We start from the raw sequence: 22,637 nt of genomic DNA on the forward strand, positions 1-22,637 counted from the left end.
GATGATCTCTCCCAGCGGTTTCATGTAGATGTTAAACAGCATTGGGGATAGGATGGCACCTTCTGACACGCCATACAACAGCTCCTTTTTTGAGGAGCAATTATCCTCATGCATAACCATCTAGAATCTACCTGAGAGGTAGGACCGGAACCAATGCAGCACAGTGTCCCCGATTCCCAACCCCCAACCCCCCAGGCATTCCAGAAGGATACCATTGTCGATGGTATCGAAAGCCTCAGAAAGGTCCAAAAGTACCAGCAGGAACACACTCCCCTTGTCAATAATCATGTGGAGATCATCCACTAAGGCGACCATAGCTGTCTCAACTCCGTATCCTGCCCTAAAGCCAGTTTGAAATTGGTCTAGAAAATCTGTATCATCCAAAACTGCTTGGATGGTCAGGGCTTTGACTCAGCCATTCTAAAAGCTTCATCCCACGTACCTGTTTCCCTCGAATTATCCCTACAGCGCTAAGCTGTTGGCATTGTTGTTGTTGTTGTTGTTGTTGTTGTTGCTTAAGCACACCCCCAGGAGCAGTACTTTGCAAAGGGTTTGAAGGGGGGGAATGTAAAAAAAATCATAAAAAATCAATGGATGAACCAATTCAATTCAAATTTGGTATGCTTAAAGCTCACCCTAATATCGATTATTGTGCCAATTTTGGTCTCTTTATCTTTAAAGCTTACACAGATGTAAGCATTTCTTTAAAATCCTCCTCCTGCGCCCCAGCGGCAGCTCAGAAGATACATTCAAAAAGCAGGGGCTGAATATGACCAATCTTTTCTCTTTGAAGCACAATTAAGGCAGGATGCATGGGAGTACTTCACAATCCAAGCAGATTATAAGGTGGAAAACTTCTGAGTCCTTTGCCTGCAATTCGCAGTGATTGCACAGTATAACGCTGGTGTGATAAAGCTCAAAGCTCTAAGACATTCAGGTTCTTGTTTTTAAAACGCTCCAGTGTAACTTTGGCTGTGTGTTTATGATCTTTGTCCTGCTGGAAGGTGAACCTCCACCACAATCCCAAGTCTCTTGCATCCTGAAACAGGTTTTCCCCTAGAATTGCCCTGTATTTGGCTCCATCCATCTTGCCCTTAATCCTGACCAGCTTCCCAGTCCCTGCCAATGAAAAACATCCCCTCAACATGATGCTGCCATCACCATGCTTCACCATGGGGATGTGTTCTCAGGACGATGAGCCCTGTTGGCTTTGCGCCATACCTAGCATTTTGCTCTAAGGCCAAAAAGATCAGTTTTGGTCTCATCAGATCAGAGAACCTTTTCCCACATGTTTGCTGTGTCTCCCACGTGCCTTTCCAAATGGGATTTGATATGTGTGTTTTCCAGCAATGGCTTTCTTTTCACCACTCTTACATAAAGCCTAGCTTTGTAGAGTGTCCTGGTGATAGTTGTCACATGAATGGTTTCTCCCATTTCAGCTCCAGGTCCTTCAGAGTTACCATTGGCCTCTTGGTTGCTTCTCTGCCCTCCTTATCCAGTCATTGAGTTTTGGCAGATGGCTTTCTCTAGGCAGAGTCGCTTATTCTTTCCATTTTGTAATAATAGATTTAAAACTGCTCCAGGGGATATTCAAGGTTTGGGATTTTTTTAATAACCCAACTCTGACTGATGCTTCTCCAGAACTTTATCGCAGACTTGTTTTAATAACTCCTTGGTCTTCATGATGTTGTTTGTTTAGATATGCTCTCCAACACACTCTGAGGCCTCCCAGAAACAGGTGCATTTTATCTAAGATCATGTGACACTTGAATTATACACAGAAGTCACATAATTCTGCTAATTATGTGACTTCTGAAGGCAGTTGATTGCCCCAGAGCTTATTTAGGGGTTTCACAGCACAGAGGGTGCTGTGCAACCAACAAATGCCAGTTTGTTTGTGTTTACTTAACTTACATAATAAAAATATTTTGCACCTTCAAAGTGTTAAGTATGTTGTGTAAATCAAATGGTAAACATGCCAATTAACTCCATTTTTATTTCAGGTTGTAACACAACAAAACATGGACAAGTCAAAGGGGGTGAATTATTATGCAAGGCACTTGTATTTTAGGGTTAGCCCTCCCACAACTATGGACAATAAAACCCAAAATCACAAAACATAATAAAACAATTACATTATGAAAATGCTGCAGGGGCTCTGTCAGCACTGCAGGGCTCTTAAGTTCTTAACATAAGACGAGCCCTGCTGGATCACACTAAAGGCCTGTATCCTGATCTCACAGTGGTAGGGTGACCCTATGGAAAGGAGGACAGGACTCCTGTATCTTTAACAGTTGCATAGAAAAGGGAATTTCAGCAGGTGTCCTTTGTATATATGGGGAACCTGGTGAAATCCCCTCTTCATCACCACAGTTAAAGTGCAGGAGCTATACTAGAGTGACCAGATTTAAAAGAGGGCAGGGCACCTGCAGCTTTAACTGTGGTGATGAAGAGGAAATTTCACCAGGTTCTCCAGATATACAAATGACACCTGCTGAAATTCCCTTCTCAATACAACTGTTAAAGATACAGGAGCCCTGTCCTCCTTTTCATAGGGTCACCCTACACAGTGGCCACCCAGACAAAGGGAGCTAGGGCAGTGCAAAGGTGATTCGCATGAGCCACCTGGAGTCCATTGCTCTGTAAGCAAACTTTTCTTCTTGCAGGATACACTGTTCTTGATTGCATGAGATTTAGATTTAAAACTGTGTGAAACCACTCTTCTTACCAAAGTGCTCTGTTTAGCCCACCCCGCCAGCTAACCAGACAGCAGCAAGAGGAAATATGGGGCAGTTTTAACTTCCACATAACAAGGGAATGACTTGAATCTCTTGGATACAACATTTCTGCCTCACTGAATGAGCTAGAGCAGAGGGTGGGGTGGCAAACTTTTTGGGTTGTTTGGCACATTTGGAATTTTGAAAGTGCCGCGTGTGCATTCACAACATGGCTGCTAGGGGGTGCTTTGCACAGAGATCCAGTTGTAAACTTGTCAAGTGTATGGTTTTTATCCTATTTGATCTTTGTTATTTAGTCAAACTCATATAATTTATACCAGCTGCAGAATTTATTTTTGTCAAGTACAGAATGGATACAGCAGTGTTTGTGATGACTAGAGGAACTGGTGGACTGCAAAGGACACCTCCCCTCCCTTTATTTTTAGGGACAGCCAGATTTTTATGTGCAGGGATTTTTGGGGGGAGAGGGAGAGAAGCATTCTGTCATATGAACCCCACTTGCAATCTGAACTCTTACAGCCCAGACACAGGTTTACCACTTCGGTGAGAACTAGGTCTTTGACATCCCGATAAGTTCACACACATTCTACATGTTGACTAACATGAACAAATTGCTTTTATACACAGTACCACTGACAAATGTATACATACACATTCACAGTGCAGGGCTGAATAATTCCTGTTTGGGGGTGGGTGGGAGAGTGCAATAGGAAGGAAGCCTGCACTGAACAATGGGAGGAAATGGAGGAACTGGGGGGCGGGGGAGACCCAGCGACAGCAGAGTGAGCACATATGGCATAGTGTGGAGCAGCTTGATTCATGGGGAAACACCCATCCTGGATTATTCTACTAAGAAGATTTCTAAGCATATTGTATATTCTTGCTGTGGCACCAGCAGGTGAATACACCATGACTGAGGAGGAGGGTAAGGAAGGGTAAGCATTGCCTATATTACAGCAGTATCCAGAGAATTCAGCCAGAATCCAGGTACTTTAGTCTAGAAAATGCACAGACAGAAACTTTCCTAACTGGCAAGGGAGGCAATGGGGAAACCAAAGGCACATTGTGGAGCTGGTGGAGAGTAGTGGCTAAGAGACAATAAGAAAGTTTCTGCTTCAAATCTTGCCTTTATTGTGATTTCACAAGGTGACCCTACTCTGCCTCATCCCTAAATCTGCAATATGGGAATAATCAACTGACCTACCATATACACCAGTGTTGTAAGTTTCACAGCAAGGTAGCCTATGTGAAGCTCTTTGAATACATGGAAGTACTATATAATGCTAAGTATTACTATTATTATTGCCGTCAACATCATGTTGGAGAGAAATTTGAGTGCTAACGGGTTCTTTAAACCATAAGGAAAGTGTTTGACACCTAGCCAAATGACATGGTCACATTCTATGTGAGATATTTCCCCACATGTCTGTCAATAAGGATGGCGAAAAGATAGACTGTGGTCCACTGCTGGTACACCTAACACCTGAGATGCTTCCATAGTATGGTAGACTGAGGATGTTTCTTGATGAGGCTTTTTTGCAGGGTCAGCCCACTCCTCAAGCAGGTGTGGGCTGGCCCGCATCAGGCAGTGGAGCAGGAGGAGCAGTGCAATTCTCTGCCCCCCCCACCGCCCCCCTGACAGGAGAGCCCACTGCTGCAGCCTCCAGCAGGTGCTCCAGAGAGCCCCAGCAGCCGCTCTCCCACCATGGCCTTTGCTGCAGCAAGAGAGTGTCGGGTGGGGCTCTCTAGAGAAGCCGCTTGCCCTCTTCCTCCCTCATCTCATGTAGCTGGAAAAAGCAGCTGCGTCACTCTCACAAGACCTGCAGGGTAGACACAAAAGCAGCCCTGCACCCGCATCTTCCAGCCACATGGTTCTCCATAGATTGGACAGGAGTACAGACTCTCCAGGGAGGAGACTAGCCAGCTCCAGATTTAGACTAAATGTTCTTAAAGACAAATGTATAGGAGTGAAAGTAGCAGCAGAAACCAGGGCGGCTTTTGAGAGGGAGCAGCTCCGACCAGAAAGTAGGGAAGTTGTCTGTCGGCAAAGCAGTGGGGGTGGAGGATCTTTCCAACCTGAGTCTGCCTAGCAGCCTGGATGCTGTGTTCTTGGTGTGTGTGTGTGTGTGTGTGTGTGTGTGCAGGAGGTTCTTGTTGTGTGTAACTCACAGTTCACTGACCTCTCTCATGCCCTCAACCAGCAGTAAAGCAGTTTACAACAGCGCCTTTCCAGCCAGGAGCCCCTCCCCATAGGGGTCACTATCAGAGTTCCTATGCCTGGGAGAATCTGGCTCTAGACGCAATGCTGTCACTGCGTTCTCAGATGGATCTGTCTTTATTCACGGAGTATGGGAACCTGAATGCCCTGCCTACACTTCCATGGAAAAGCATAGGGAGTAAGAGATGGTTTCTCAGTACTACAGAGATTGCAGATGGATGCAGAATCAGAATCAAGCCTCTGTACAGGGTCTACCTTTGTGTGGCTCAAAGTGCTCTCCTGCATTCAGTTGCTGGCCCTCTCTCCCTGGGAAAGGGAGGCTTCAGGGTGAGTCCATTACAGTTCTCAAGGAGATTTTGGCATAAATGGGAGTTTGGCTAGAGTGGGGGAGGATAATTTGTGCTGTTTATTTGAGTTGAGGCCATATGATCCCTTTTATCTCCATAGACGGGAGAGAAGCAAAGGAATGCAGATGGCGGAGTCCAATGCACTTATTCTTCTCCATTGCTCCCAGTTACAGATGCTGCTGCTGCCTTTCTATGCTATACTTTTCACGGTTTCCTTTGTTTCCCACAGATGGTAGGCTGAAAAGGCTCCTTCCTTCCTTGCCGAGGGGACATGCGCCCTCAGTGCTGTGTGGACTCTGACATTGCAGACTGGCTTTCCGTCATTCATTTGGAGAGATATCAGGATACCTTTGAGCAGAACGGATTTGGCTCGGTGAGAGATGTGATCTCTCTTGGCAAGGAGGACCTACTGAAACTTGGCATCACTGCTACTGGACACCGCAAAAGGATTCTGAATTTAGTGCAACAAACTCAGATGCTTGTTGGGGACAAAAGTGGGCAGATGGCAGGAGATGCCCATTACAGGTCTGGCAAACACGCAGATTCTCTGGATGGGCCTAAAACAGAGGAGTGGAATGATGTTGGAGCAAAAAAAGAAGACTTCACAGAAACTGTTTCTGACCTTGGGGTTGACCGTGACTCAGCAGATCATAGCCAACATCCACCGTCGAGTAAGGAACCAATTCTTCTTGTGGCCAGGCCAGTACCTAAACCCAGAACTGTCTTCTCTCTTGCACACCGAGCAGCCAACCCAGAGCAAGCCCCATTGTTGCCACCACAAACATCTGTACCTGCCTGTCAACCCACTTCTTTCTCTGAACAACCTCTAGGAACATTTATTGTCCTCGAGGGATTTGATCCAGGGGAAAGCACCACAGATGCTGAGAGGCTTGAGCACCAGGCTGGGCCAGGAGATAAAGTCCCAGGCATCATCCTGCCACCTCAGAGTAGGCCAAGGGAAAGTAACTCAGAATCTGCTCTGCAGTCTTTTGTTCCTGTGAATGACATGATCGCAGAGGTCAAGAGTGTGGATGAAAGCTCATTTTCTTTCGTCCCTGTTGGTTTCACCTCCAAGAACCAGCCTGCAAACACCAGTTCAGCAGTGTCCGTTCAAACTGCTACCAAATTACAAAGAAAGCCCTTATGGCTTCCTTCTGCTATCAGTCAGTCAGCCTCACCAGAGACTAGGAAAGAGATGGCATCTGATGCTATTACTGTGCTCTTGCCAATGCCAGCTCAAAGCATGGAAAGGAAGGAGACTCTGAGGAGTGAGCCCAGCCCACAGCCTTCTGACCTACCCATGCAAAATGGGACTGTGACCATGGAAAATGCTAAGTGAGTATACATGCTTTTCCTGGCAATACAGCTTATCCTCCTTCAGGAAGTCTGTCGAAAGTGCTCAGGCAGAATGGGGGAGGGGGGACATGGCAGTCTCAGGTAATTTTCTTGCTTAGTTCTGCACCCTGCCTCCTTTAGAATTACTGAAGGGATTCCAGTTGGATCTTGCAGCCAACCAGTTTGCCTCAATGATCCATAGGCCTGGGGGGATATGTGAGTTGGAGCAAAGGCCTTCTTATGCTCTGAGAATATAAGCTTGCATTGCTAATAAGCAGTGTCCCAGCATGTCTCGTATATTAGGCAATAGGGTGGCATGGAACCTATGCTGCATTGCATCCTGGGGCCAAGTATTTTGCTGGTATTTTGCAGTCTTTTTTGCCCCACAACCAGAAGGAGTCATTCCAAGGAAGTCTTAGGAATCAGGAGGGTCAACAATGGGAATGTTATGAATTAGTCATTTAAGATGCCTGGATATGAACTATAGGACTTCTGCTGCAAGTTCACACTCCAGTTTGTAAAGGTGTATATTTGCACAGACTCCCAAGCCCACAGACCTCTGAAGACTGGCTGGCTAGAAATCTAAAATGAAAACCTACTAAGTTATCTGCCAGATCTAGGAACAGGTTTGAGTAAAGTCACTTGTCTGCAGTTGGAAATTCATAAACTCAGAGAGAGGCCAAATATAACAACAATATAGATTGATTTTAATTATTTTTATGGATTATGTATTTTTTATTATTATTTTTGTAAGCTGCTTTGAGCAACTTATCTGATGAAAGGAGCATACAAATGAATAAAACTAAACCACTGTATTGACCGTAGGGTGGTGTGAAACGAGGAAGCCTGTGTGGAAGTTTAGAATATAAAGTTTGGTATGGCTTGCAAAATGTAGGGAAAGCTCACGTGAGATCTGTAACATGGCATCCCTCTTGGATTGTTGTCTCTTCTCCATCCTTGCAGCTCCCTGGGACAGTTGTGTCTGGATCTGCACCACGTTTCACAGGGACTTGCCAGCAGATCAGGTGAGAGTGAAGCCTGCAGACCTCTTGGGCAGGCACAGAAGGGGAGGGATTTCTCACCTGACTTTGTGAACGTAAGAGCCAGGGTGAAGGCCGTAGTGTCCTGCTTCCTATGTCTCCTTAGCTAATATGATGTGGGAACAGCTACAGCCACATCAAACATGGGCACTAGAGAGGGATTGGGATGGGATGGGCACAAAGGGTGTTTCCAGAGGGAGGGCTCCTCACACTACCAATCACAAGGCACTGTGCAGTTGTTCTGTGTTTTCATAGAATCATAGAATAGCAGAGTTGGAAGGGGCCTACAAGGCCATCGAGTCCAACCCCCTGCTCAAGGCAGGAATCCACCCTAAAGCATCCCTAAAGCATTTCCTCCTTCACAGATTTTCTGTGGTAAGAAAAAAGGCAGGAGAACCAATAGGGGAAAATGGGAAGGTTGCAAATGGAAGACATCATCTGGAATAAATAGCACAGAGTCCATCGTATCTGTTTGTCCCCCTCTACTGAGAAAAGAGTCCTTCAGTGATAACTTTTCTCCCCGCCTCTGTCACTTGGGCCCTCACCACTGCCTTTCCAACTTTTCTTTACCCACAGGCCCTGTGGAGGAGTTCATCAGTCCCTACTGTGAGAGCATGTTTGGACATGATTGGTCTACCCAGGAGCAGGTGAGCATATTGTGGGCCATTTTCCTCACTATGCTGCTCCTATCCAGCCTGTAAACCTCTATGTTTTGTGAGCCACCCAGAGAATTTGTTTTGGGGAGGCTATGTAAATATAATAAATAAATGTATGGCCCCCAAAACATCTAACCATGTATTACATGATGGAGATTGAATAGGCTGTGAGAATACGATAGAAAGATATTTTGCAGTTTTGTTGGATGGCTCTCTGGGTTGTGAATAAGATAAATTTAACACTGGGAATTATTCAGTAAAGGACTGATAATAAACCAGGAATCATCACCACGACAGAATATCAATCTATGTTGCTGAGGACAATCAATAGGGGATGACTGGTATCTTCATGCCCTGTTTCTGAGTTTCCTAAAGCATTTGTCTTGCCACTGTTAGAAACATAAAGCTAGCTGGGGGAGAATTTCATTCAGTACATTTTTTGATAAGAACTTGCCAAATTCACAAATGACTTCCTAAACAGGATGGAAAGAACTTGAGATTTTAAAGAAATGAATGTGAAAGAAAACAAAATGGACAGATTCATCCATCCCTAAGCTGGACTACATGGACTCCAGCAAGGCATCCATTTGTGCAGAGTCTGGAGTTTGCTTAGATTCTGGGCAATAAAACCCAGTCATTATTCCCTCTCCTAAACATTCTCTTTACCTTTTACCAGGGTGCAGAATCTCTTGAAGGGCAGGAGTATGAAGAGGTGCCAGAATATGCCCCGAGCCAGAGAGAAGAAGGGACTGTGTAAGTAGTTTATACTATACTTCTGTCTCTACATCTTATCTCTATTTCACCAATGGAAAAGAGGGCTGTATGGGAGCAGGGACTTGCCTGGAAAGTGGTTTCTCTCCTTCGATATAACCTACAAAGATGTTCACTAGGCACTGTAGAGTAATTCTAGCTGTAGTGCTCTGTTGGTTGTGAGGTGATGATCTGGCTTGGCATTAATGGTGGTTGCCTATCTTTGATGTAAGACCAGAAGGCAGAGAGGGACTTGCAGCACCAGCCATTACCAGCTCTATGCTGTGGAGAGGGGGTGGGGGTAGCTGCCCTTTCTAGCGCCCTGCCAGAGGTAATGAGGACTGCAGGGGGAGCAGCATAGAGTCTTCCACTGGGGGGGTCCAATACCACTTATGGTTCCTCTCTCCTGGTTTTTTGCCTCTACTGCCCCTTTAAAAGGCATCTGGAAAGGAACAGGAAGTGAGGATTGCCCATCTTACTGAGAAGCACCTTTGTTGACTAGGAGGCTGGCTGGCCTCCAGCTGCAATGGGAGAGGGACTGGTTTGTTTTGTCTTCTGTTGGCTGTTTGTGCTTCATGTTATCCATTTTTTCAGGATCAGAAGCACCAGGCTGGAAGAAAAGAGCCAAGGTGCTAAGAGGGAGGCTGTCCTCAGCAGCAGCATTGCGCAGAATGAAGCAGAGGGCTACTCTACAGTGGAGGCTCCAGGGGCCAAAGGCTCTCCATTCAGGCTCTCTGGCTACCTGTATCCTGATGAAACTTTAGAAGACTTGACCATCTCCCCCTATGCCAGCTACACCTCATTGTCAGAGCGACCACCCACTGTGCTCAATGGCTGGCTAGACAAGCTCTCTCCACAGGGGTAAGTGACTGGTTGGAAGGAAGCAGGCAGTGAGGGAAAAGCCCAGGACAGATCCTGGGAGGAAATAAATTGTTGGTTTGCTTACATCTTTTATTGGCCCCTTTCCCCAATAAATTGCCCAAAGCCATTTACACAATTAAAAGTATCAATGAAACTCGGGAAATAACACTACGCAAATATAAATAAAAACAGCAGCAAAAGGTTGACGCTTCTGTTTTACCACTTGGAGAAGACACATGCCTAGTCAGGAGGCCCTTCCTTCCTAATCCCAGAAGTTTGAGAGTACGTGGTGGTCCCTCCATAAAGGAAATATGTTCTGCAGAATATGGCTGCAAGCTTTAATAAGTAAATAAAACCACTAAAGATTTAATGTATTAATCAATGAAGGTAAATTTTAATAAGCTGTTAGGAACATAAATCATTTATTCTTTTCAGCTGTTTTCCTTCTTACAATGAGTGATAGCTTTTGTTGGTAAGAATGTAAGAGCATGTACATAAATGGGACAGCCAAGCAAGAGCAAGTTCAGTAGAGGGTCATCTGGAGGGAGAAGCTGGATGAAGGGGTACTTTCTCCATCCACTCCCTCCACACCTATCATACTACTTCACTGATCCAAATTGCCCCTAACTTAAAGGTGCCTTTGCCTAGAAAAACTGTCCATTGCGAGGTTATCACATATGTTTCTGTTAATGTGTACTTAGACATTCAAATTGTATGTTTTAATTCATAAGGATTGTGATTAATCAAATAGGTAAATGCTCTTTATTCTTCAACATTAGTTAAGAGGCACATTGTTCTTGGGCTGAAACATTTTCAGTGATGAGCTTTAAAGGCAGCTTGTGGGACTGAGCCCTACTGATGACACATTCAGCCCTGTGTCCCAAAAGTCCTGTCATAAGCTCTAGCAATGTAGCAGAATATCACTGGTTAAGGGCTCTGGACTCAATGGGCTCCCCTTTCATTCTCAATAGGAATTATGTCTTCCAGCGACGCTTCGTCAGATTCGATGGGAAAAAACTCATGTATTTTAACAACGAGAAGGTGGGAGAAGAATAACAGAAACTCTGGCTGCTAAAGATGGCATCTTTGGGGGCCTCACGGGGCTGGAGGCAAGGACAGAAGAAAAAGAGCTGGGCAAACCAGTGATGTGTCTTAATTAATTAGGGAGAGAAGGGTGAACCTGCCTGACATGGGGAGATGGCATGGCAGTGAAAGGTGTGGTATTGAAACCAAGAGAGTGAGTCACTCCCCAGCTATGGCCCTCTGATGTGGCTTGAAGTCTTAGGTGTATGAACTATTTCTTTTTGAGAGATAATAGATGGGTGGTAAAACTAGATTATCAATTCACTTGAAACCAAAGTTTAGTGGGGAAATGTCAAAGTGAAACTTTCTGCATGCTTCGGTTCTTGCAGGAACCGTATTCAAAAGGTGTGGTTCCTCTCCCTGTCATTGACATTGTACGCTCTACCAAGGACAACAAATTCCAAGTCATCACTAAGCACAGGATCTTTGTCTTTCGAGCTGAAAGTGAGGGTAAGAAATTCCATCCTGAAACTACCCCTCCCTCCCTTCTAATCAAGTACATAAACTGCAACATTCAATCAGTAAGCATAGGCCTATTTGATATAAAAATCATCATCTTAGATATACAAGAGAAATTGCTCTACATGTTAGAGCATGAGGTGATATATCTGAAAGAATGTATATAAATAAAACCGTTCCATAATGAGCCATGTGCATTTGGTGGTTTGATGCGTTTGTTAAATTTGATGGAGTGATCTATGAAGTCACACCAGGTAATGTCACTGCCTACCCTTACTCTCCTGACTGAAACTACATCTGGCCCCTTTCATTCTGGTCCTCATTTTGAGGTTAGGAAAGTACAGTGAGGGATGACAATTTCTTGGGCTCTGCACATGATGCTTCTGCCAGTGCCTATCAGAACGAGTGTCCAAAAGTGTCTGTGTCCTCTGGCTTTTTGCCGTCACCTTTGCAGCCCAGCGGAATGAATGGTGCAGCACCCTGCAGCAGAAAGTGTCTGAGCAACGGCTGCTTTGTCCCCGGCCGTGCCTCAGCAGCAACAGAACCCACTTCCAGAAGTTTGGCTACCTGGAGCTCAAGGGCTACAAATCCAAGCTATTTGTGGTGCTTATCTTGGCTGAGATGTGGCTGTACAAAAGTGAACAGGTGAGTGCCAGAACCTTTCAGCATTAAGAACCCCTATCTAGGGCATCGTCCTATCGATTGCACCCTTGATTATCTGAAGCCCCTGGGATGTTTTACTGTTTATAGTAGGGCTGTGCACGGACCCTCCGATCCGATCCGCACCTGATCCACAAATTGCGGATCAGGCGCGATCCGCCCTGCATCGATTCGCCTATGGTCCGCTCTGCTCCACTGCGGAGCTCCGCAGTGGTGCCAAGTAAGGCCCCCCTCTCTCCTCCCCCTTACCTGTGTCCATCACGTTCCGGTGGCTGCTTCAACTGAGCCCGAGGACTCAAACAGGAAGACCAGGCCGCAGCCTGGTCTTCCGGTTTGAATCCTCGGGCTCAGTTGAAGCCACTGCCGGAACACAATGGACACACATAAGACCCTGCCCCCCTTCCCCCTTCCCTGGCTCCGCCGCCGTCATGGCACGGACTGCGGCGGCGGCAGCAGATAAGGCCCCCCTCCCTCCTCCCCCCTAACCTGCATCTGTCACGGCCTGTCACCTGCTTCACTTCAGCCCACAGCTCAACCCGCAGCTTGGGGCCTACACTTCCAGGTTGAGCCATGAGCTCAAGTGAAGCCGGAGACGGGCCTTGACGGACCAGGTAAGACCCCCCCCTCCTGCCCCCTTACCTGGCTCTGCCGCCATCGCTGCATGGGCGGCGGCAGCGCCAGGTAAGGCACCCTTACCTTTTCTTCGGAGCTCTGGATAGAGGCGAATGATCCACCTTCATCTCAATCCGCTCTGCGACGCTCCGCTGCCCCCCCGATCCTCTTCGCCTCCGCCTTAAGGGGAAATGAAGCACCCCGATCCGCTTCTGCTTCTCCGACCCGAAGAGAAGCGGAGCACAGCCCTAGTTTTTAGTTCATTATAATGTAAGTGTTTGTAATGTTTTACTGATTATTGCCATTTAGGATGTAAGTACTGTTTGGACTTCGAATAAAAGGTTGGTAAGTGGTTAATTCTGTTGCGAGGGGAAGCAAGTGAATTGAATGTTGGAGTGACACAAACAAGTATTGCAACAAATGAAATCACAAGATTTATACACTTCATGAACTTACTTATTGTTAATAAAAGTTATTTTGTTTCATAAACTGGATTGAATTCTTAAAGAACATGAGGTAAGTTACAGGGTTATATGACGGCAGCGGTGAAGGAAAAGGGGGAATAGAGAGTGCTGGGCTGGTTGCGGAGAGGGTCAGTGAGTCGCAGAATCAGTGAGCAGCATTCTGATGACTTGTCCCAAATTTGGGATCTTTTTATTATAGAGAGAAGTAAAGGAAACCAAAAGGGAGAGTTGTCACACATGGTGGCGTTAGCGGAGGGATACAGAATTATCCGGTGCTGTTCAAATAAATCCAATCGTCACACATGGTGGATTTAACAGGGATACGAGAATATCCAGTTGTGAACATATAACAGGTCTTAAGGGAGACAGTAGTGTGAGAAACAGTTAACAAAAGTAAGGAATAAAACAAAATTCTGTGAGGAAAAATGGCAGAGATTTTAGCTTTAAAGAAGGAAGCACTAATTGAAAAATGTAAAGTGCTGAAACTGAAGTATGAAGGAAAAACTACTGAAGAACTGAAAGTTCCATTAATTAAGCATCAAGTACCAGACCCTAGTGAGGCAGACCATGAAAGAAACCCTGTGGTGAATGTCTGTGATCCTGCTTATATTAAAACTCTGAGGGAGCAGAACAGAAGTAAAATTTTAGAATTAGAGGACGGGGGTGGGGAGAGAAAATTAGATTCGGAGGAAAAAGAGAAGCAGCGTCTAATTGAGATTGAAAAAATGAAATTAGAGACTGAAGAAAAAGAGAAGCAGTGTCTAACTGAAGCTGAAAAAATCAAATTGGATGCTGAAAAGATAAAAATTGATGCTGAGAGAGTAAAATTGGAAAATGACAAAATGAGGATGGAAGTAAGGGAAAAAGAAAAACTACATGAATTAGAACTAGAGAGAATGCAATTGGAAACATAAAAGTTTAAGGCTGAGGTAATTTGCCAGGAAAAGCAGGAGGGGATAGAGAAAGCTAAGACTGAAAGCTTAAAAACACCCAAAATTACACGTAGGGGTTTTGTAGTCTATAATCCTGGTGATTTTTCTAGCCACATTTGAGAAAGCTGCCAAAAACTGGTATATTTCCAGAAGCAAGTTCATGAGGTATATTCTTAGCCTAGTCAAAGCTGAAATGGCTGAAATTTACAATAGTTTTACCTCAGAAGATGCCCTGACTTATGACATCTATAATGCAGCAGTGTATCAAAGGTTTAGACTGGGGGCTGAACGCTTCAGGAAACAATTTAGAACTTGTTAGTTAAAGCCTGGGAAATCATATTTAGATCTAAGTGTTAAACTAACGGATCTTTTTGACAAGTGGGTCACCAGTGCTAAAACTGACACCAGAGAGGGCATTAGAGATCTTATGCATCTAGATCAGTTCCTTTACCATCTTCCCTCAGAAATCAGACTGATGGGGCGAGATAGATCCATGAAAACCGTCAAAGAAGCTGCTGAAATTGCAGATCAATTGTCGATTAACAGAGGAGGGGGATCATGAAGAAATTATAGAGACCATTGTTCTAAATACAGTGATTACAGAGATAATAAAGTTAGTGTGAAAAAAGAACCTGAGAAAAATAAAGAGTACAAACAGCAAATTAAGGCCAGTGAGGAAAGCAAAAGTGACATAAAACCTGTTTTTAAAAAAGGAAAACACAAGGTACTGTTATGAGTGTTGATGTGTGGGACATTTACAACATGACTGTCCAGAAAATCCTAAAAACTGTACTTCAGCAAATGTTAAATGGGTTGCTACTATGGAATCCACTACTGAGGCAACTCAGAAAGTACAATTCTGCAGTGTGAAGTTTGGGGAAATAGAGGAGTTAGAACAGAGTAAGATCAATGTGTTTTATTATTTATTATTTCCTCCACCTTAGTAGGAATAATGCCACTGTAACTCTATATATTTTACAAAGATGACTCATAATGGAATTGGGGACATGACAGTATTGGACCAAAGGCAGTCTGAATATTTAGAGCCTTGGGGAGTACAAGCCCTGCAAGGTCACAACCAGCATACATCTTTTCTGTTCCCCACCCCACCCCTCATTTCAGGCCTTGGTGGGGAAATGGAGATGGAAATAATGCTTTCCCTACTGGGGGTGAGTGTCACATCTTTAACTGGGGCATCATTCTGGCTATAAGCTGAGGTGTCTGATGATTTCTGTCCCAATTCCATCCCCAGTTCTTCAAAATGGGCATTGCCATCTGCCTGATAGAGATGCATGGCACCACCATCCGAGAAGCCAAAGGCCGCAGCTTTGAGCTCATCACCCCATTCAAGATCTTCAGGTAACACAAACTAGGGTTACAAGGTGGGACATTAAAGTGCTGTAATGTTGCACGCTGGGAAGAACCAGCACCGAGGGTTAACATGACTGTGCACTTGCCAAAGCCCACCACTGACCCGAGAAGCTGAGCCAGTCTCTGGTAGCTGTGCAGTATACAGAGTGCAAGGGAATTATGCTCTGCTGCTGCCTCCTCCGGGCCTCCTTATCAGCAAGAAATGGAGTGTTGTCCCCACAAGCCCCCGTGACACCACAGGAGTGGAAGCTGTGCAGCAATGTCACCCTTCCTTTTTTTAACCCTTGTGCGCGCTTCTTGGGGCACAAGAGAATGCTTTCTTCCCACCAGAAAACAGGAAAGAGGCCCAGAGGGCCCCGTTTTGATACAAGGGCCTCTGGGGCAAGCTCCTTTTTCCTATGGGAGGAATACCTGGAAGAGATGGAGCAGCCGCACCCACCCCCTGCAGGCTTCTTGAAGTGCAGGATCTTCTGCCCCAGGTGCCTTCCCCACTGGGAAATGGGAGCTCATCCTAAAGGCTCCTGTAGGGCCTATGGGGCAAGCTTCCATTTTTCATTGAGAGGGACACTTCGAAGGAATCGAGCAGCACTCCAGGACACTGCAGGGTGTTGCTGTGCCATTCCCGCCAGGTATTCCTCCAACCAGCCAACCAGCAGCAAATTGTAAAATACATTTTAATTACTTTTTAATATGTGCCTGGGGAGCTCTGGGGGATACGGGGATGCCCACATAACTGTGGTCACGGGTAGGGGGAGGTATGGTGCTAGGGGAGGAACAGGCCAGATGAGGAGAAGAGGGGATAGATTCCTTACAGCTATTCCCTCTTCTGGTTCCTACCCCAACCGGATAGTTCCTGGTGGCCATATCAGCTTGCTCTCGGGTCTGGTGGTGCTGCTGCTGAATGCCAGGTCAGTCCAGAATAAAATCTCCCTCATCCATGATTTGATTGTGGATGAGGGGGCTGACCTGGTATGCATCACTGAGACCTGGGTGGGTGAACTGGGTGGGGTTGCTCTCACCCAGCTCTGCCCTCCTGGGTACTCGGTGCAGCACCAGCACAGACTCGAGGGCCGGGGAGGGGGGGTTGCCGTGGTCTATAGGAATACAATCTCCCTCTCTAGGCTTCCTGTTCAGTCGAGTGCTGGTCTGGAGTGTTTGTACTGTGTGTTGGGTACTCGAGACAGATTAGGGATTCTGCTGGTGTACCGTCCACCCCGCTGCCCAACAGTCTCCCTGCCTGAGCTGACGGAGGTTGTCTCGGACCTGGTGTTGAGGACCCCCAGGATGGTGGTTCTGGGGGATCTCAACTTCCATGCCGAGGCTGCTGTATCCGGAGCGGCTCAGGACTTCATGGCTGCCATGACAACCATGGGGCTGTCTCAACATGTCATCGGCCCAACACATGCAAAGGGACACACACTTGATCTGGTTTTCTCGACTGGACAGGAGGATGGTGATCTGGAAGTGGGGGAACTAACATCTACCCCCTTGTCATGGTCGGATCACTTCCTACTGAGGTTTAGACTCTCGGCGGCCTTTCCCCTCTGCAAGGGTGGGGGGCCTATTAAAATGGTCCGCCCCCGGAGGCTAATGGACTCCGATGGATTCCAGAGGGCTCTGGGGGATTTTCCTGCTGATATGGCCGGTGCTCCTGTCGAAGCCCAGGTCGCTCTGTGGAATGCAGAGATGACTCGGGCGGTTGACACGATCGCGCCCAAGCGTCCTCTCCCTCTGAGCAGAGCCCGGTCAGCTCCTTGGTATACACCTGAGCTGAGGGCGATGAAGCAAGAGGGGAGACGGCTAGAACGCAGGTGGAGGAAAACTCGTGCTGGGTCTGATCGAACACGGGCTAGAGCTCACTATCGAGCCTACTCTGTGGCGGTGAGGGTGGCAAAGAGGCAGTTCTTTTCCACCAGCATTGCGTCTTCTCGGTGTCGTCCGGCGGAGCTTTTCCGAGTGGTTCGTGGCCTGTTACACTCTGGGCCAGGGCGTGAGATAGTTGAACCCTCGGTAGCACGCTGTGATGAGTTTGCACGGCACTTTGAAGATAAAGTCGCTCAGATTCGTCATGAATTGGACACCACACTTAATGCAGCACCACTAGTAGAGGCGTTCAGAGCGCCGTCCGGCTCAGTTTTATTGGATGAGTTTCAGTTATTGAGGCCCGAGGATGTGGACAAGGTGCTTGGCCAAGTCCGGTCGACCACCTGTGTGCTTGACCCTTGCCCCTCGTGGCTCATTACATCAAATAAGGAGGGGATCACCGGCTGGGTCCAGGAGGTTGTAAATGCCTCCTTGAGAGAGGGAGTGGTGCCGGCCTCTTTAAAAGAGGCGGTAATTAGACCACTCCTGAAGAAGCCTAATCTGGACCCGGAAGATGTTAACAACTACAGGCCGGTGGCTAATATCCCTTTCCTGGGCAAGGTGCTTGAGCGGGTGGTTGCAGGACAACTCCAGGCACTCTTGAATGAAACGGATTATCTAGATCCATTTCAATCGGGTTTCAGGCCTGGTTTTGGAACAGAAACTGCCTTGGTCGCCCTGTGGGATGACCTCTGTCGGGAGAGAGACAGGGGGAGTGCGACCCTGTTGGTTCTCCTGGACCTCTCAGCGGCCTTCGATACCATCGACCATGGTATCCTTCTGGATAGGTTGTCTGAACTGGGAGTTGGAGGTACTGCGTTGCAGTGGTTCCGCTCCTACTTGGATGGCCGATTCCAGAAGGTGGTGCTGGGGGATTATTGCTCTGTGCCGTGGCTCCTAAGCCATGGGGTTCCGCAGGGCTCTATTTTATCCCCTATGCTGTTTAACATATACATGAAGCCGCTGGGGGAGGTTATCCGGAGATGTGGACTGAGGTGTCATCAATATGCGGATGACACCCAGCTCTACCTTTCCTTTTCATCAAACCCAGGTGAGGCAGTGACTGTTCTGAACCAGTGCCTGGGCACGGTAATGGACTGGATGAGGGCTAACAAACTGAGACTCAATCCAGACAAGACGGAGGTACTGTTAGCGGGTGGTTCATTTGTCCGGCGAGGTGATGTTTGCCCTGTCCTGGACGGGGTTGCACTCTCCCTAAAGGATCGGGTCCGTAGTTTGGGGGTGCTCTTCGATCCAGAACTGTCACTTGAGGCACAGGTGAACTCAGTGGCAAAGAGCACCTTTTATCAGCTTAGGCTGATATACCAACTGCGCCCTTATCTGGACAGTGATAGCCTAGCTACAGTTATCCATGCTCTGATAACCTCTCGTTTGGATTACTGCAATGCGTTATACGTGGGGCTGCCTTTGAAAACGGTCCGGAAGCTTCAGCTGGTACAAAACAGGGCAGCCCGTTTACTAACAGGGACTGGCTGGCGAGATCACATTACGCCAGTCCTTTTACAACTTCATTGGCTGCCAGTCCAGGTCCGGGCCCGATTCAAAGTGCTGGTATTGACATTTAAAGCCCTAAACGGTTTGGGGCCAGGTTATTTGAAGGAACGCCTCCTCCCATATGTACCTACCCGGACCTTAAGATCATCTACAGGGGCCCTTCTCCGTGAGCCCCTGCCAAAGGAAGTGAGGCAGGTGGCTACTAGGAGGAGGGCTTTCTCCGCTGTGGCACCCCGGTTGTGGAATGAGCTCCCCAGAGAGGTCCGCCTGGCGCCTACACTGTACTCCTTTCGTCGCCAGCTGAAGACCTTTTTATTCACTCAGTATTTTAACACTTAATTTTAACTTAAATTTAAATTATACTGTTTTAACTCTGTATTTTAACCTTATATCAATTTTGCTGCGTGGTTTTATCCTGGTTGTGCTTTTTATATTGTATTTTGTATTTGTATTTTTAACTTGTTGGTTGTTTTATGATGATTTTAATTTTTGTGAACCGCCCAGAGAGCTTCGGCTATTGGGCGGTATAAAAATGTAATAAATAAATAAATAAATAAATAAATAAATTGGGAAAAAGGAGCTTGCCCCAAAGGCTGTTGCTTCATTCATCTGGAAGGAGTGGGGCAGCACCTTTTCCATGCTCTGCTTCATTCTTCAGAGCCCTGATTTGGGGGTTGGGGGTTGCGTTTGAAGAGAGAGGGAGGGAGTTGTGATGGAGGGCAGGGATAGCCCATGGTTGACAGCACACAAAAGCCTGCAGCCAACTTTAATGCTGGGCCCCACTTGTTCAGCTTTCTGAATAAGGCAGAATATGGGAGGTTGAAAAATACATAAGGACTGTAGGTTGTTTAGAATGCGTTTTAGAATCATCAAATTTCAGACCCACAGACTCCCCATGTGTGCACACACACACAACACACACACACACACACACACACACACACACACACACACACACCGTTATCCATAATCTTTGTAAAGTAACAGATAACTCCTTGTGTATCATATCCCTAATGTCAGCCCTGGGATGTTTTAAGTTCTGAGAGTTGAATATTTGGGGGCTGGATGCTGCAAGCAGTGTGTTTATGGCCTTATGGGGTGTTTGCTCTGAGGCTCGACTCTACATCCTTAGATATGTGTTTCCTCAGTTTTGGAGCTGAGTCTGAGCGAGAAAAGCGGGTGTGGATGGAAGCCTTGCAGAACTCCATTGTTGAGACACTCTATGACTATGAGGTGGCTGAGAAGATCTGGTCTAACAAAGCTAACAGGTTCTGTGCTGACTGTCACGCCCTGAGCCCTGACTGGGCTTCCATCAACCTGTGTGTGGTGATCTGCAAGCAGTGTGCAGGCAAGTGCATCTGTGTGTAAAGGGTGCCGCATATGCAAGAGTTAAGGTGGGGAGAGTGGCTGAAATTGCCTTCCTTTGAAGCCCTAAAAGACAAGGCCACCCTATCAGGCCTGCATCCTTTTGTGGTAGGCCAGTGCTAAGCACCTTGGAATTGGAAACAGAACCAAAATGTAAGCCCACAACCCAAGTGATGGCAGCTTTTGCACTGCCCAGTTTCAGATTCAGCATCTCAGATTAGTGCCTGCTCCGGGTTGGAGCAGCTTCCACATTCATCTGTCCAAGAGTTCTACGCTTTCAATCCTGACATGAATGAGCAGCTCTGTATAGCAGTTCATTCCCGGGGCAGTTGCAGAGGTGGCTCTGCTTTTGTGAGGCTGGGCCTCTGTGTCATCTGGAGCTGCATCTTACATATGCAATAAGAAGCCTATGCTCACAACCTCACTGCATCCACAGGTCAACACCGGAGCCTGGGCTCCAGCATTTCAAAGGTGCAGAGTCTGAAGCTGGACACGAGTATTTGGAGCAATGAAATGGTTCAGGTATAAAGTCTTTCTCCAAGGGCCTGGAGATTGGGAATTGCTTGGGACCAGATCTAAACTGGTAGAAATTCCACAGCTCTCCAAAAGAAGAATTGAGGAGGCTAATTTTAAATTGGGATTCTTGGGGTGTAAACACTCTGGGGTGAGGTGCGCTTCTTTGATCTGCTCTGACACTCTGTCCCTCTCTCTTAAAGCTGTTCATCATGCTGGGGAATGAGCAAGTGAACAACTTTTGGGCAGCACACCTCCCACCTTCTGAGGCCTTGTACCCCAATGCGAGTGCTGAGCAGAGGCGAGACTTCATCACATACAAGTACCGCTATGGGCGCTACCGCGCGCCACACCCACAGTACAGCAGCCAGGAGAAGGTTTTGCAGGTAAGCCCATTATACAAGTCTCTTGAAGAGCCGAAGGAGCAATGAATTGGCTATAATTCCTACCTTTCGATTCCAGTGCACTGCCCCACATGGACCTTAGATCTGAATAGACAGGAGGAGAGAGGCTCTGTCCTCATTCTGTGAGCGCACTGTTGCCAATTTGGAACTACTTAGGGGCACAGGGGAGGGATGGCTCTTGAACTATCTTTTCCTAGGGCTTGAATTTGCAGTGCCTGATGGTTCTGTAGGAGATGGTTATCTTGAGTGGTTCCACTGATAGACTTCCTTTCCTCAGGCTCTGTGTGCAGCTGTGTCTGGGCCTGGACTGCTGAAGACAATGTTTCAATTCTTTGCAACCACCCTGGAAAGTGATATGGGAGATTGCAGTGTCACCTTGAAAGCCAAGCCCTGGTGCAACACTTGGCAGGGTCAGCGAGTGAGCTACTCAGGTAGCGGTGGATTCTGTCGTGTGTGTGTGTGTGTGTGTGTGTGTGTGTGTGTGTGTGTGAGAGAGAGAGAGAGAGAGAGAGAGAGAGAGAGAGAGAGAGAGAGAGAGAGAGAGAGAGAGAATTTAACGGAAGGGTGAATCATTTCTTTTATTAGCCACACCCATTTAATCAAACTCCATCATTCCCTACTGACACTCCCAAATTTCCTTGCTATGTATTGTCTTCCTGACATCAGCCAGACTCAGCAGGAAATCCTGTAATGAGTGTATGTCTGTTTTAATATACAACACAATCTTCCACCAAAAAACATTTATTTTCTTTCCTGCTACCAAACTTTGCCCCTTGGAAATTTAAAGGAAATATAGGAATTTACAAGCTGAGTTTGAATAATGACAAATTATGATTTTTAAATTAAATGCATATTTTAATATATGTTTTTCCTACTTTTTAAGTATAAAAGGGTCTGTTTTGTCAGTTACTAGATTTATTTTTATTCCACAAAGGATGATGTTTGTCTGTATGTGTTTACCTGCCGCATTCCAAGAATCTTATATATATATATGACAATTTATTCCTGGAATTAAATACATACATTCTCTGCATTGGACAGACAATCTTAGTGGGGAGTCACTGAGCTCAGAAGGTGTCTACAATGAGATTACACAACCAGTTGCCCACTGTGGCTACCTGTACAAGGCTCCAGCCATGGCTAAATTTACAGTCACCAAGAAGAGCAGAGAAGGTAAGTATAAGTCATGGTCAGGGCCTACTGCCTGAGGGTAGCAAAGTAATGGTTTTGGCTAATGGTCTCTGTCTTGTAGAATTTCAGAGAGTCTGGTGCTCACTAGAGAAGTCTTTCCTCTTCTGTGAGACGGATAGGAGCTCTGAGCCAGTGGGAAGGATAGAAATGGCTGATGTGATTTCACTGGGTGTGAACAGGACAGAGACACTGGCTAGTCCTGGCTCCTCAGACAGGTATGTGGAAATATAATAGGTTCAGTTCTATTCCTATTCAGATTA

General features: G+C 46.5%; 1 protein-coding gene across 1 annotated transcript in view; it reads left to right on the forward strand.

Annotated features, from left to right (window-relative positions):
• The first annotated feature begins 3,546 nt into the window (after window positions 1-3,546).
• ARAP3 (ArfGAP with RhoGAP domain, ankyrin repeat and PH domain 3) overlaps window positions 3,547-22,637 on the forward strand; it is a 73,038-nt gene continuing 53,947 nt past the window's right edge. Inside the window, exons 1-16 of the mRNA XM_063130044.1 lie at window positions 3,547-3,673; window positions 5,533-6,638; window positions 7,602-7,663; window positions 8,255-8,325; window positions 9,011-9,087; window positions 9,679-9,945; window positions 10,917-10,986; window positions 11,358-11,478; window positions 11,942-12,132; window positions 15,408-15,514; window positions 20,053-20,252; window positions 20,706-20,791; window positions 20,986-21,168; window positions 21,464-21,617; window positions 22,228-22,359; window positions 22,439-22,592. Of these exons, the coding sequence (XP_062986114.1) occupies window positions 5,575-6,638; window positions 7,602-7,663; window positions 8,255-8,325; window positions 9,011-9,087; window positions 9,679-9,945; window positions 10,917-10,986; window positions 11,358-11,478; window positions 11,942-12,132; window positions 15,408-15,514; window positions 20,053-20,252; window positions 20,706-20,791; window positions 20,986-21,168; window positions 21,464-21,617; window positions 22,228-22,359; window positions 22,439-22,592 (2,939 nt within the window). The 5' untranslated portion in view covers window positions 3,547-3,673; window positions 5,533-5,574. The remainder of the gene's footprint in view (window positions 3,674-5,532; window positions 6,639-7,601; window positions 7,664-8,254; window positions 8,326-9,010; window positions 9,088-9,678; window positions 9,946-10,916; window positions 10,987-11,357; window positions 11,479-11,941; window positions 12,133-15,407; window positions 15,515-20,052; window positions 20,253-20,705; window positions 20,792-20,985; window positions 21,169-21,463; window positions 21,618-22,227; window positions 22,360-22,438; window positions 22,593-22,637) is intronic.

The sequence above is a fragment of the Elgaria multicarinata genome, chromosome 7, assembly GCF_023053635.1.
Source record: "Elgaria multicarinata webbii isolate HBS135686 ecotype San Diego chromosome 7, rElgMul1.1.pri, whole genome shotgun sequence".
NCBI lineage: Eukaryota > Metazoa > Chordata > Lepidosauria > Squamata > Anguidae > Elgaria > Elgaria multicarinata.